Here is a 13,623-nt window from a genome sequence, read left to right as displayed (position 1 = left end):
GCAATAAATGAGGGCTTTGAGTGGAACTCAAGCATGCTGGGGAATAATTTCAGGCTAAAAATGCACATCAAAACGACAAAATGTAAAGATTATTTAAAGAAAATAGCCAACATTTTGGAGAATCCAAGTTGGAGTATCACTTTCACTTATTGGGATATAGTATAGATATGTACAAACACAAAGGGAAAGAGTAACAGCATACAGTTCAGAAGGTTGTTCCTCAGCCCCTCCAATTATCTTTCCGCTGCCTGATCTCACGAATAGCTTCAACAGCAGACTTGCATCCTACCTTTCCCTGAGTAACAAGCAAGAGATTCCAGTTAAAAGTTTAAACCTCAAAAGCCAAAGACAGATGCAGGAACTTGTTTACTTTCTGACACCATCCCTTCACTTTATTGGCCATGCCATGTCACTGAGAAAAGTAAAAAATTTGAGGAAACAAGCAGAGCTAAGCACTTTGCAAACCAATAGAAAGCTAACCTGAACCTCTGGATTATCAACCCGCATGAATGGGTTAGTCTCCAGTTCTTCCTCAATAGTGGATGGAACAGTTGGAAGCCCATCCTTTCTTTTGTGCTGAGCCCAAGATAGCTTTTGCTCTATTTTTGCATTGTCTGGTTCAACTGTTAAAGCAAACTGCAAATTCTTCACCGTGTACTGCAGAAAAAAAAAAAAACAACAAAATCATAAGAATCCCTGATGGGGACTATTGGGATTTGGGAAGTTAAAGATTAAAATTGACAAGAAATCCAAACTCCACACGGGACAAGCTTTGATAAAGAAAATGAAAAAAAAAAATAAAAAAATGGATCAATCTTGCACCTGCACAATATACTAGAAAATAATGTCATTTGAGTTAGTATTATCAATTCAACGTGAAACATGGTTATGATGATATTGAAAGAACAAAAAAATATGGAAAATCATAGGACTCCCCTGTGATTGATAGCTTAATGCACAGCAAATCACCTTTGAGTATCTAGCCAAATCAAGTCTTATTTTGGGTCATGCCATTTGTTTAGAAATAAAACACAGGAAATAAATAGTATTCAAGACTGGACAAGTTCAATAGATTTTCAGGATCTGTAATACATTTCATATGTTGGCATTTTATCATCAACATGAGATTGTACACATGAAAACTTGCTGAGTGATTGCTGCAAAAGGTTGATAAACATATATATGTGCATATATTACCTCATGGCCACAGTAAACACGAGTTGGTTTCGGCAGTGAAGCCAATGTCACACAAAGTGATTGATACATTTGTTCTGCAGTGCCCTCAAAAAACTTCCCACATCCAGCTATAAACTGCAGGGGATGAGAAAGAGGGGTCAGAACCAGCAGCAAAATAGGGAAGCTCAACATATCTAGGGAGGACAGTACATAATCGTCATTGATTGAGACTTTGGTCATTAATGCATGAATTAACACATAAGAGAAGGCATATCTTAAATCTTATAACTTCTCTTCATAAATTTTAGGTGCAAAATTTCATGAAATGTTATGTCTAATCTAAATAATGAAGAACTTCACACTTACCAGTGTATCTCCTGTGAAAACAGCAGGTTCATCTCCTTCTTTGTCAGTAACATAGTAACTTATATGACCTTTAGTGTGGCTGGAGATAGCAATTAGCAATAGTTATTAAAGAGAGAGAGAGAATTGCAAAGAGCTCATATGGTGGGCAGCACAAGCAAAATGGTATTTGACCACCATTAAAAGAGGCATGAGATTTTATTTTTTTTAATGGAGCATAATATCAATTTACATGCATTTCAAAAGAACTCACAAAATAAAGAAAGCAAGATAGTAAACAACATCGGCAGAAGACAATGTGGCATAATAGATTGAAGTTTGGAAGTCTCAAAACTCTTACCAAGGTGTGTGAAGAGATAATATGTTGATGTTAGCTCCAAGAGATATCTTGTCACCATTTTCAACCTTATCAGTGCAACCCTGCACATTATCAGTTGAACCACCATAAACTTTTATTTCAGGTACCAACTGCTTTAGTTTATCATTGCCACCAGCATGATCCCTATCATATATAAGCATCAATCAGCAACCAGTAAATGCAGATAAACTAGGATAACAACCTTGACAAAAATCATGTAATTGCAGAATAGTGCAAGCAAACAAGAATTACTGACCATGAAATTGCAAAACCAAGCCACCAAACATAATCGAGGAAAATTGTAAATCATAATCAAATTGTAATATAGTATAAAATGATATAACAAAATGACAACTATTAATAAATGCAAACTGTCAAGCAATAATTACTACATCAGAGTAATACAATGAACTAAACTTCAAATCCATGCATACTCAACCATGTCTGTATCACCTGACTTCAGAGAGGAAGTTTGTCACGTTTTTTTTCATAGAGATTCAGCGAGTCTAAGCCTTGCGATTTAAAATATTTGAATTTGTATGAGTAAGGGAGATGGGGTGGAGACTGAGCATTCAAAGGTATAGGTTATGAACAGTTATTATAGTTCTTTTAGCTCCTTCACACATCAATTTTTTTATTTTATTCTTTATTTTTCACAAGCCCATGTGTTAATGTGTGAATGAGCAGAAGTCATGGCTTAAGAGATCTTCAGTATCACAACTTTTAAATCTGTCTCTTGGACATCAATACTCATCAACCTCCTCCAGTGGATCTTTTCCCAGAAAATAAATGCTTGATAGTACCAAAATTTCAAAGAAACATTTGGAATCTGACTTGTCAAAGCCTAATCAGTAATCATCCTAAATGGATGCAATGTCTAAATTTACTATGGCAACTTAATGCAAACAAATAAGTTCTATTAAAAATAGTAATAAAATTAAACTCTCAGGCAATGATTATCATAAAAGAAAAAGAATATTAAACTTAGGATGATTATATGTCTTACAGTAATTTATCAACTTCACAGCATAACCATAAGTGGACCTCCGTTTATGCAAATTTCAAAAGTATATGCTAAAACACTTTCAATGTGACAGATTATGAATTAAAAGCTCAACAACGTAACAATAGATTGCAAAAACATTGAAGAAAGATAAATGAAGATAAACACAAAACCTGAAAATCAACAATGACAACAAATTAAAAGAGTTGGAAACTTAATGGAAAATGAGCGGAGATAACGAACCAGTGGTGGTGAGTGGTGAGGACAAGTTTTAGGTCAACGCCGTTCTCCTGAGCTACTCGGGAGACCTTGTGCGGCTCGACCGGGTCCACCACAGCGGCTTCCTTGGTGGACTCATCGATAATCCTGTAAACAGTAAACACAATTGCCAAACGGCGAAAACAGTTAGAGCGGAACCCTTAAAGTTGGAAAGCAAATGAACGTTTCGAGAGTTGAGGTGGTAGTACATATAGGAATAGTTGTCTTCCAAGCATGGAATGTGCAGGATCTTCATCTCCGGCGGCCGGCGATTCCGATAACTTTAACCTGTTGCTTATCGCTCTATTCTCGTATGTACTAGGTAGTATACTGTACTTAATCTACTATTCTCTGGAAATCTCCATGGGCACAAATAGAATTAACCAGAAGCTGAAGCCTCGTTCCAGCAAAATGGCAAGTTTGTTATAAGATTTAGAGTTAATACCCAATATAGTCCTGGATTATATGATTTTATTTAATTTAATTTTAATGATTTTTTGTGTTTAATTTAGTTTTCAATTTTGATAATTTTACATAATTTAGTCATTTATTAAAAATACTATACAAATTAGAAATAGAGTTCTAATGGTAATTTCTCCATCTTTCATCCCATTTAACATGATTCCTTCTTCTTCAATAAGATCCACGCAAAAATACAAATCTTCGTATCTAAATATTTATTTATTTAAGGTTGAAGTTAACTTGAGTACGAAGATTTACATTTCTGCAATGATCTTAATAAAAGGAAAAATAAAGAATCATACCAAATTGGATGAAGGAAGAGAAATTACTATTATAACACTATTTCTAACCGTCTACTAACATAATTTTTAATAAAGACTAAATTATGTAAAATTATCAAAATTAATGACTAAATTAAACACAAAAAGTCATTTAGAATTAAATTGAATAAAACCATTATAGTTGATGATTATATTGAATATTAACTCTAAGATTTTTTTTCAAAAAAAAAAAAAACTCTAAGATCTTTTCTATATATATGACTTTAATTAATATATATGCGCAACATATTCTTACGGTAGATAAGATAATGGTGTCTCTTTTAACTTGGTCAAACGTCTTAGGCCAACTAATATAGTAATATACTTTATTGAATGATACGTTTTATCATCTAAATGCATAATTTAATATCTTTCTTAGTATATAAATCATATTTTTAAGAAAAATAATGACACTTAAACAATATTGATAATCTTTTATAATTATCTTGACTAAATTTTATTAACATCAATACATCAAAAACTTGACAGAAAATGATCATTGATAATCTTTTATAATTATCTTGGCTAAATTTTATTAACATCAATACATCAAAAACTTGACAGAGAATGATCAATCCATCTAAAACATGATCATACTAAATTATATAATAATCATAGTATCAAGAATCATGTTTTGTTCTTTATACAAATACACAACTTACGTCTCTATTTAATGTCTTATATTCAAATTATTTGTTTACATGCTTTTATCAAATTAATAACAAAACTCTTACACTCAATCATTGATACCAACATAAGATATATTTTTACTAATACTTAGCCATCTAGACAATAAATTGTAGCTCTTTAATATTATTCAAATTTATACTTTTGTATTATATATAAGAATACTTTATCAGACAGATAAATAAACCGTTTAATGCGCATCATTATTACACAAAATTATCTTATGCTTAATTTTAATCTATGTTCTTATTATATATGTGTAGTCTTGACTATAATTCGTATTACATAGTCTACTAATATTAATACACGACAACATATTTCAACAAAATTTATTGAAACCTTGTTAGGTGCTTCCTTACATTATTGGTTTAACACAATGAAGGAAAACCTTAAACCTATGCGGCTATGCTGCTAATTATATTGTCTCGCAAGATCACTTTCTTCCATCTCTCATCATATATCTAACTCAGATTTTTATCCTTGAGTTGCCTTAGCTTCTTTAGAGCTTCCACCGGGGACTTGGACTCCAGCTTATCCTATAATCAACAACAATATGGTATGCAATATTATTACTTCAAATCACTAAAATTCTTTAAAATTTAAGTTTTAATTTACCAAAAATTCACAATCATTACACTACATCGCCAGAAATCAAACTTATAACCTTATAGCTATCAAGCCAATTACTCAACCAACTCAGTTGGACTGCTCCAAATTTAAAATGTAAGCTAAATATTTAGACGGTTATTTGTCAATCAGTCACAGTAAAAACAGTATTAACTCTTTGTACTTTACTAAGTTGAGAAAGTAACTATGAACATATCAAAATCTCATCTCATAACAAAAGATACCTGAATCTTTGGTAAATCAACCCTGAGGAATGGATTGGTCTCCAGTTCATCCTCAATGGTGGAAGGGATAGTAGGAAGGTTAAACTTCCTCTGCTGCCGAGCCCATTCCAACTTCTCCTTCACCCTCACATTGTCCGGTTCAATTGTCGAACCAAATTCGAGGTTCTTCACAGTATACTATTGTCACATCCCGTCAAATACAAATAATTAGATATCAGTAAACAAAATTAATGCCCGAATTCAAAAATTGAACCAAACTCGAGATTCTTCACAGTATACTATCAAATCCCGCTAAATACAGACCTCATGGGCACAGTAAACCAGAGTCAGCTTTGGCAGAGCAGCCAATGTCTTGCATAATGACTCATACATCTGTTCGGCTGTGCCTTCGAAGAACTTGCCACAACCGCCAGCAAACTGCACATCAAATTGTGTATATATAGAAGGTTACGAGGTTATCTAAAACCATAACCTCGTAAATTTAAAACCATAAATTCGGGTAGACGAATCTTACCAGGGTGTCCCCGGTGAAAACAGCAGGTTGGCCTCCCTCTTTGCTACTCACAAAATAACTTATATGACCATTAGTGTGGCTGCACATTAAACAAAGGGTTACTTATAAGTTATAAGAAAATCAATAACTTCAAATATGAATTTAGCTAACACCCTATTGATCGAACCAGTCAAACTAGTATTTCTAATAAGATTTATTTCTTTTGTGCAATTTCTCAATCTCGTCCTAGATCAATCCAAACGAGTCAGACTAATATGGTCCATTTTGACAGCTCTATGAAACATAAATATATTTGTATATACCAAGGGGTGAGCAAACATGTGATTGTGGTATATGCCCCAAGAGCAATGGTGTCGCCGTCTTGGACTCCATGGGTGCACCCTTCCACGTCGTCAAGTGCTCCGCCGTAGACCCTCACTCCGGGCACCATTTCCTTCATCTTCTCATTTCCGCCGGCATGATAGCTACCCATATTATTACATATTCAGTTAGTATACAAGACAGATAAAATGAGACAGATGTAACAACCAGTAATAATATATATATTGTTGAAGTTATAAACAAACTGATGGTGGTGGGTGGTGAGGACGATCTTAATCTCAGCGGCGTTGGCGTCGGCGGCCTGGAGGACTTTCTCGGTGTCCGCCGGGTCCACAGCTGCAGCTTCTCTAGTGGACTCGTCTATAATCCTGCAAAGTATATATATACAGTGGGATAGACTGATTCTTGAATAGCATGCTGTTATAGAATAGGATAGGGATAGGATATTATTACAGGTAGGAATAGCGGTCGTCTTCGAAGCACTGAACGGGAACAATCTTCATCGGAGTTAGTTTCTGGTATGGTATGGCTTTTTCCTGGTTTAATTCAAGTGACAATAATCATGCAGTTTTTGTTACTCGCAGGTTGTATATGTTTATGACATTATATATTGCAGTGTAGAATTTTGGCGTAATATCAAGAAAACAATCAAGTAAAAGTTGGCGAGTTGGTCGGTGCGGCGGCACCGCTGCAGACTGCGACGACGAGGCCCAAATTGTGCTACGTGGCCGGCCTACATTTCGACACCCATTGCGCTTCAATCCCTACTTTTGGCAAATTATGCTGTGCATCCGTATGCATCAAGCATGGTGCATACGGATGCAAAAACGACGTCGTTTTTATAAAAAGCGCGTCTCCCCTTAAAAACAAAAAAAGGTTCGAAACTATAATTTCATAATCGATGAACTATAATTCCATAATTGATGAACTATAATTCCATAATCTAATCTATGAACTAAAATTTTCAGAATGAATGAACTAAAATTCCAGAATCTATAACTAAAATTTCAGAATCGATGAACTATAATTCCAGAATCGATGAACTATAGTTCCATAATCGATGAACTATAATTCCATAATCCATGAACTAAAATTTCATAATGAATGAACAAAATAATGTTGTTACTAGGAATCGAACCTGAATTTTTTTTTTTAAAGGGAGACGCGCGTTTTTAATAAAACGACGTCGTTTTTGCATCTGTATGCACCATGCATGGTGCATACAGATGCACAGCATAACTATTCCCTACTTTTAGAACATTCAAAATAGCATAAAAGGGATAATTTTAGCTTAAATTAATCAGTTACAAGGTTTCAAATGTAATTCCTTATTAGAACGGTCTATTAATTAATATTTTAAATTACAAGGACATATTAATCTTTTTCATACACTTTTAATTATACATGATATTATAAGTATCATATTGATCAATACCTTAAAATATAGATCAAAAATTAAATTTTACTTGTGGTAAGAATAATCTCTTAAAGTGAAAATTTTTTTAAAACAAATATCTAATTTTTATGTGTCAACTGACTGTGATTTACATTCTCTAGATGTTCTGCTGAGCCGAAACGTAAGATCCTTAGAAAATAGGATAATGTTATAATAATAATAATAATAATAATAATAATGCTAATAAAAAAACCTCAAAAGAAGAAAACAAAAACAAAAAAAAAAAAAAAAAAAAAAGTGAGAAGAAAGTAAACTCGGAAAACGACAAAGATGAGGCAAATTGCGTTCGGGCTTCGGGGAAATTAAGGGAATCCGGGTCGGTCAATCGGGTCGAGCTTCAGCAACAGATCGCAATATAGCGTGCTTTTGACTTCATCACTGCTAGAGAAGAAGGGAAAGAAACGGAAGAGAAATTCTGAGCGAAGAATAATTGCTTAGATTTTTTTTCTTTTTTCTTTTTTGGAGTTTGTGGCAACGTGAATCTAAATCTCTGCAACGTTTTCGGAGCAGCGAAGATGTCGAAAACATCGTCATCAACCGCATCAAAGCTGATCATCAGAAACCTCTATCACTACATTTCATCAGCCCAGAATGCCGCTTCGAGTGGAGGAGCATCGCATTTCTTCACTCGCAATCCAGGAATTCCCCAAACCCCAATCCCATCGCCATGGCTGTCGCAGAGAACTCATTTTTCATCATCCCCATTTCCGAAGCATCTCCAAAGCCCTACCCGGAAGCTTAACCCAGACGGTAAATTGGCTATTGATTTCTTGTCCAGGAGGAATTTGTTAGGGTTTAGGTGGTTTTCGATGAAGGGTTCCGAGCTGGGTGCGAAGATGAGTGGCGTGCTTGGGAGGAATGGGGTGAAAATTCCGGTGGGAGCTTTGAAGAATACGGTTTCGCGGTACAAGGAAGCTGTGGGTTTACAGATTGAGGCATTCTGGAAGAGGAATTCTTTAGTGTTGTATGGTGCAGTTGGGGTTATGGTTTGCATTTTGCTTTGGAAGCTTTTGTTTGGGATTGCCAACACATTCATTGGTCTTTCTGAAGGCATGGCTAAGTATGGCTTCCTTGCTCTTTCCACTGCCATTGTCGCATTTGCTGTGAGTGCTTCTTCATAAGTTGCTCTAGTTCTTGTTAGCTATTACTGCAGTTGATTTATCACGTCTATTGTGTAATTTGGTTTGTGATTGAGCATATCTGGTTGAATTTGCTACTGTTTTGCCTTAATGTGAACACTCTCAGTCTCTTGCTACCATTTGAATCGATTGTTCACTGTGAACTCAAAAACACAAATTGTACATAAAAATTGGTTCTTTCGTAGTAGGTAATAGCTGGAATGATAATATTTGTTGTAATGTTAAGGACCAATTGGATTAGACCACAAATATGGTATGAGAAAAGTAATGGGTAGGTGTGTGTTGATGATTAATAGTGAAACTTTTGGATGCTTTAGATGTTTGCATTCAACGTGTTTTAGCATTTTCTTATTTCAAGTTGATAACATGATATTCAAGTGCACTTCAGCTTGAGATGAATTGAAAACTAAATTAGCTCTCTCCCTGCAATGTAATGAAGATCAGTGCTTAGTGGAATGGATCCATTGACTACTATACCAAAAGTACCAACTTCATTAATAACTCACACTCTGTTTGTGCTTCAGTAGGTTGAGAAAGTATGTATGGACAGATACTACATTGTAATAGAGTCAATAGCATTAAAAAAAAAAAAACATTTTATGTTGATATCTCTTTCTTGGGGGTGCCTTGGGGCGGGGTTTGTATGAATATGGCAATTTTTGCTTGCTTTGCTAAATAATGATATTCTCATTCCTTCTTTGTTTTTCTATGATAAGGGCTTGTATGTACGAACACGATTCACGATCAATCCAGATAAAGTTTATAGAATGGCCATGAGAAGACTCAATACGTCAGCTGGAATTCTTGAGGTTATGGGTGCTCCTTTGTCAGGGACAGACCTGAGAGCATATGTGATGTCAGGGGGTGGTGTTACACTGAAGAACTTCAAGCCGCGGTTTAGAAGTAAAAGATGTTTTCTAATTTTTCCTATACGGGGCTCTGAGAGGAAAGGCTTAGTAAGCGTTGAAGTCAAAAACAAGAAAGGCCAGGTTTTCTTCTATCTTCAAAGATTTTAGATTACACTGTATGCTTCACATATCCCAAAAAAAAAAAAAAAAATCTATGACAATAAGAAATAGTATTATTCATTTAATATTTTGGTTCCTTCTGTTCTTATATGGTATTTGCTGCCCGTGTTTTCTGCAGTATGATATGAAGCTATTGGCTGTAGACATACCAATGGTTAGCGGACCTGACCAGCGCCTTTATCTGATTGGCGATGAAGAAGAATACAGGGTAGGTGGTGGTCTGATTTCTGAACTAAGAGATCCCGTTGTTAAAGCAATGGCAGCGAGCAAGGAGTTTGAAGATCTTGATCAGTTGGAGGATGAAGAGGACGAGGAAAGGAAACGGCAAGAAGCTGAAAGAAGGCATCGAGAAGAAATTGAAAAAATAGAAAAAAGAGATTCATGATGGATTGCATATTGTGTTCCCGACACTTTGTTTCACAAGGAGATCTATCTCTATAACATGAGCATAGGCCATGAAAGTCCAAAAACATTGACATAAAAAGTATTTCTGGTTATTACCTTTTTCTTTCTTGACCTTTTGAAGGCGATATTACCTTTCTGCATGCAAGATTGCAAGTGCTATGCCAATATGGAACAATAGGCCTGTGCTCCCAAGAGTTCTTTCTGGCCCTGTTTGGTATCATAGTTAGCTTATCAGTCAATTTTGGCTTATTTAACCACTATTAGTTGTTTGACTCGATTAAACAATTAATATGAATGTTTGATTAATAAGCTTTTTGTAACAGCTTATTGTTTCAAAATGTTAAAATTCAAAAAGATGTTCAAATTAACTTTTTTATAAAGTCATTTTTACATATAATCAGTTATAAGCTAATAATTAATTTATCAAACACTTTTTACAATATCAACTAGTCATTATGTTGATTAACGGGATGATAAAGTTGTGTTGTCTCGATTATATATATGAGTATATATATAAAAGGCTAGTTTTCTTAGCTTGACAAAGTCTTTTGTTTAAAGAATATTTTGAGATAATGTAATATTTTTTTTAGAATCTCACTTGCATTTTGTAGGGTGAATGTGATTCCCGTGAAAAATATTATAAAATAAACTAAAAACAAAGTTTGAGAATTTCGCATGATTTGCAATAATCTTACATTCCTTTGAATCAAATGTGAGGATTTGATATTACCAGATTCACATTCCTTCCTAAAGTTATGTGAAATAATCTGTAGTTTGAACCAGACACCCGCTTAAGGTTTTTGTTTAAACATATATTATAATAATAATCTGTAGTTTGAACCAGACACCCGCTTAAGGTTTTTGTTTAAACATATATTATAATAATAATCTGTAGTTTGAACCAGACACCCGCTTAAGGTTTTTGTTTAAACATATATTATAATAATAAGCTAACATATCAGTGTTTCTATTCAACATTTAATTCACTGCAAGACTTTAAAAATTGTTTTACTTCCCCACATACATGACATGATACCAATTCAAAGGAACAAAAAAGAAGATAATGATTACAGTAACTAAGTAAACTAACAAAACAGACATTTTCCCTGCAAGGGCAACTGCACAAGAAACTGGAAACAAGAAAGGAAAATTCATCACATCTCAATACTCACAGGCTTTGAAACTCCCAGATCCTCTTCCAAGTTGGAGGTTTGAAATGGTGCTGAGTTATTTTAGTTCCAGTTCTTCAAGATTATTAAGTTCTTCATTGTTAGGCAACTATACCTTGTATCCTCCAATGAATTAATGAATCACCCTATGCTTCGCGGATAGGTAGTGAAGTTCACTAAAAAGACGAAGAAGACAGAATGGAGGGAGTGAACACCAGCTTAGATATAGTCTGCTATGCACCTGAAATTGCCTTGTATCCTTCTTTCTCTAGAAGTTTAGCTATGGATATATCCCCTGTCTTCACGATTCTACCATCCTCCTGAGACAGGAAAAGCAGTGTTAAAAGAGAAGAAACTGAGCAAATAATGTGTTACAGCTTAGAAAAACTCGAATTTCTCTTCTGTTTCTCCACCCCTAGAAAAAAGAGTTATTATTTACCATGATGTGGATAAAGTTTGGCTTAATAAACTCCAAGAGTCGTAGATAATGAGTAATCATCAAAACAGATTTTGTGGGGGATAATAGCCCATTCACTGCTTTTGCCACATCTCGAAGTGCATCAACATCTAAGCCCGAATCAATTTCATCTAACATAGCCAACTCAGCTCCGAGGACCTGCAACCAAACAGTGTTTAGAATACCTTTGTATTCATGACATTGTTGAGTGCCACACAATTGTTATAGGTGCTTAGAAAGGTTATTATTATTTGGATATAAACCCAAGCAGAAATCAACTAAGAATAAAAACACAACAGAGTTCATTGATGCCTTTATTTCATTTTTGCATTTAAAGCATAGGGATGCAAAACAATGGTAATACCGCTAGTTGTAAAATCTCATTTCGCTTCTTTTCTCCACCACTGAACCCTTCGTTCACATTTCTGTTCAAGAAGTCTACCTTCATGTTCACAAGTTCAAGTTTTGGGGCGATGTATCCATAAAACTGCACATTCAAGCGAATGAGTTTCAAGTTTAGAAAATAAGACCAGACGAACTCATAAATCATAATGAAATATACACCCAAAGAACAATGTATTAATTCACAAGGGAATCACTTTGCTAGTCATCTCTACATACCTCAATTGGTCCAAGTTCTGGCTGTCCAAGTTTCCTTCTCTTAGCATTATATGCCATGTTCAGGAAATCAATATTGCTCACACCAGGAATCTCAACTGGGGACTGGAAGCTCAAGAAAAGCCCAGCGAGAGACCTTTCCTCCGGTTCCATCTCAAGCAAATTCTCGCCTTTAAATGTCACACTGCCTCCTGTAATTTCATAATCGGGATGCCCAACGAGGACCTAAACCAACTGAGTTAATACAAGGGCTTTGGTAAAAACTGCATACTCATTCAGCTAGTAAAGTTCCAATTTCCATGCAAACCAGGACAAATTGGGAGAACATTATCTATAGATTCTATACAACTATATTTATAATAGAAGCTTAGAATAAAAAAACAAAATTGAATTGAACCAAAGATTAACATATGAAGAAGACCCAAAAAAGAGAAGCAGGAGAAACAAGCACTGACCTTTGCAAATGTGCTCTTTCCAGAACCATTCTTCCCCATTACAGCATGTACCTAAGTGATAAACCCCAATACAGCAACATTAGAACTAAAACATCCCTAAATAGCACCAAGACAATCTTTCTAGCTTGTAAAGTTATAACCTTTAAACTGAAAATTGTATACAATTTCCGCTTCCTTTGCTTTTCTATATCAAACTGAACAAAATTATGCTAATTTCAATACTGAAAGACAGGTGAAAGAGAGTACCTCTCCCTCGCGAACCGTGAGGTTAACCCCTTTGAGAATCGGCTGTTTAGACTCGGAGATGACGGCGGAGAGGTCTTTGACTTCGAGCAACAGATTCGAGTAGCCATCGTCGCGGTCGGCGGAGGAATACGCAGGAGATTCGACGGCGACGGTGGATTTAACTACCAGGAAGCGCCGGCGAGCTGGGGGTAAACGACAGCGTTGAGGACGGATAGCAGATACGGTAAATAACCGCGAATGTGAGGTGGAGAATTTGAGAGAAGAAAGCTGGTGAGTAACGAGAGCCATGGCGAAGTGGAAAACCGAATTACCTACCGGATCGGCGACAAGTGGACGA

The 13,623-nt window shown here is 35.3% G+C and overlaps 4 protein-coding genes across 4 annotated transcripts; 1 reads left to right on the top strand and 3 right to left on the bottom strand.

Moving 5' to 3' along the window:
• Positions 1-47: 47 nt before the first annotated feature.
• On the bottom strand, positions 48-3,559 carry LOC109186444 (hydroxyacylglutathione hydrolase cytoplasmic-like). Its single transcript, XM_019336429.1, has 7 exons — positions 3,368-3,559; positions 3,144-3,266; positions 1,880-2,041; positions 1,543-1,621; positions 1,198-1,311; positions 481-657; positions 48-295 (listed from the first exon to the last, which is right to left on the bottom strand). Exons 1-7 carry the CDS (start codon positions 3,412-3,414, stop codon positions 221-223), a joined length of 777 nt encoding a protein of 258 aa, XP_019191974.1. The 5' UTR covers positions 3,415-3,559; the 3' UTR covers positions 48-220.
• A 1,338-nt stretch (positions 3,560-4,897) lies between these two features.
• On the bottom strand, positions 4,898-6,915 carry LOC109186344 (hydroxyacylglutathione hydrolase cytoplasmic-like). The gene is made up of 7 exons (XM_019336293.1): positions 6,767-6,915; positions 6,559-6,681; positions 6,295-6,456; positions 5,993-6,071; positions 5,782-5,895; positions 5,479-5,655; positions 4,898-5,163 (listed from the first exon to the last, which is right to left on the bottom strand). Exons 1-7 carry the CDS (start codon positions 6,814-6,816, stop codon positions 5,089-5,091), a joined length of 780 nt encoding a protein of 259 aa, XP_019191838.1. The 5' UTR covers positions 6,817-6,915; the 3' UTR covers positions 4,898-5,088.
• A 1,225-nt stretch (positions 6,916-8,140) lies between these two features.
• LOC109186905 lies at positions 8,141-10,461 on the top strand. The gene is made up of 3 exons (XM_019337093.1): positions 8,141-8,872; positions 9,625-9,897; positions 10,055-10,461. The coding sequence occupies exons 1-3, from the start codon at positions 8,285-8,287 to the stop codon at positions 10,319-10,321; spliced, it is 1,128 nt and encodes a 375-aa protein (XP_019192638.1). The 5' UTR covers positions 8,141-8,284; the 3' UTR covers positions 10,322-10,461.
• Positions 10,462-11,305: 844 nt separating this feature from the next.
• Positions 11,306-13,623, bottom strand: LOC109186927 (ABC transporter I family member 6, chloroplastic). Its single transcript, XM_019337121.1, has 6 exons — positions 13,287-13,623; positions 13,041-13,091; positions 12,589-12,810; positions 12,332-12,454; positions 11,950-12,126; positions 11,306-11,830 (listed from the first exon to the last, which is right to left on the bottom strand). The coding sequence occupies exons 1-6, from the start codon at positions 13,572-13,574 to the stop codon at positions 11,744-11,746; spliced, it is 948 nt and encodes a 315-aa protein (XP_019192666.1). The 5' UTR covers positions 13,575-13,623; the 3' UTR covers positions 11,306-11,743.

Source organism: Ipomoea nil, unplaced genomic scaffold, assembly GCF_001879475.1.
Source record: "Ipomoea nil cultivar Tokyo-kokei standard unplaced genomic scaffold, Asagao_1.1 scaffold1407, whole genome shotgun sequence".
Classification (NCBI taxonomy): Eukaryota; Viridiplantae; Streptophyta; class Magnoliopsida; order Solanales; family Convolvulaceae; genus Ipomoea; species Ipomoea nil.
This window is presented reverse-complemented; position numbering and strand designations above follow the sequence as displayed.

Excerpts from the sequence above, each read along its gene's own strand:
- LOC109186905 (XM_019337093.1), top strand. The coding sequence starts at position 8,285 with ATGTCGAAAACATCGTCATCAACCGCATCAAAGCTGATCATCAGAAAC. Across the intron at positions 8,873-9,624 it reads CTGCCATTGTCGCATTTGCT|GGCTTGTATGTACGAACACG; the intron begins GTGAGTGCTTCT and ends TTCTATGATAAG. Across the intron at positions 9,898-10,054 it reads TCAAAAACAAGAAAGGCCAG|TATGATATGAAGCTATTGGC; the intron begins GTTTTCTTCTAT and ends TGTTTTCTGCAG.
- LOC109186444 (XM_019336429.1), bottom strand. The coding sequence starts at position 3,414 with ATGAAGATCCTGCACATTCCATGCTTGGAAGACAACTATTCCTATAT. Across the intron at positions 1,622-1,879 it reads TTATCTCTTCACACACCTTG|CCACACTAAAGGTCATATAA; the intron begins GTAAGAGTTTTG and ends TGCTATCTCCAG. Across the intron at positions 658-1,197 it reads GTGTTTACTGTGGCCATGAG|TACACGGTGAAGAATTTGCA; the intron begins GTAATATATGCA and ends TTTTTTCTGCAG.
- LOC109186344 (XM_019336293.1), bottom strand. The coding sequence starts at position 6,816 with ATGAAGATTGTTCCCGTTCAGTGCTTCGAAGACGACCGCTATTCCTAC. Across the intron at positions 6,682-6,766 it reads GACGACCGCTATTCCTACCT|GATTATAGACGAGTCCACTA; the intron begins GTAATAATATCC and ends TATACTTTGCAG. Across the intron at positions 5,896-5,992 it reads TTTTCACCGGGGACACCCTG|TTTGCTGGCGGTTGTGGCAA; the intron begins GTAAGATTCGTC and ends TTTGATGTGCAG.
- LOC109186927 (XM_019337121.1), bottom strand. The coding sequence starts at position 13,574 with ATGGCTCTCGTTACTCACCAGCTTTCTTCTCTCAAATTCTCCACCTCA. Across the intron at positions 12,455-12,588 it reads CAGAACTTGGACCAATTGAG|TTTTATGGATACATCGCCCC; the intron begins GTATGTAGAGAT and ends TTGAATGTGCAG. Across the intron at positions 12,127-12,331 it reads ATGAGATTTTACAACTAGCG|GTCCTCGGAGCTGAGTTGGC; the intron begins GTATTACCATTG and ends GTTTGGTTGCAG.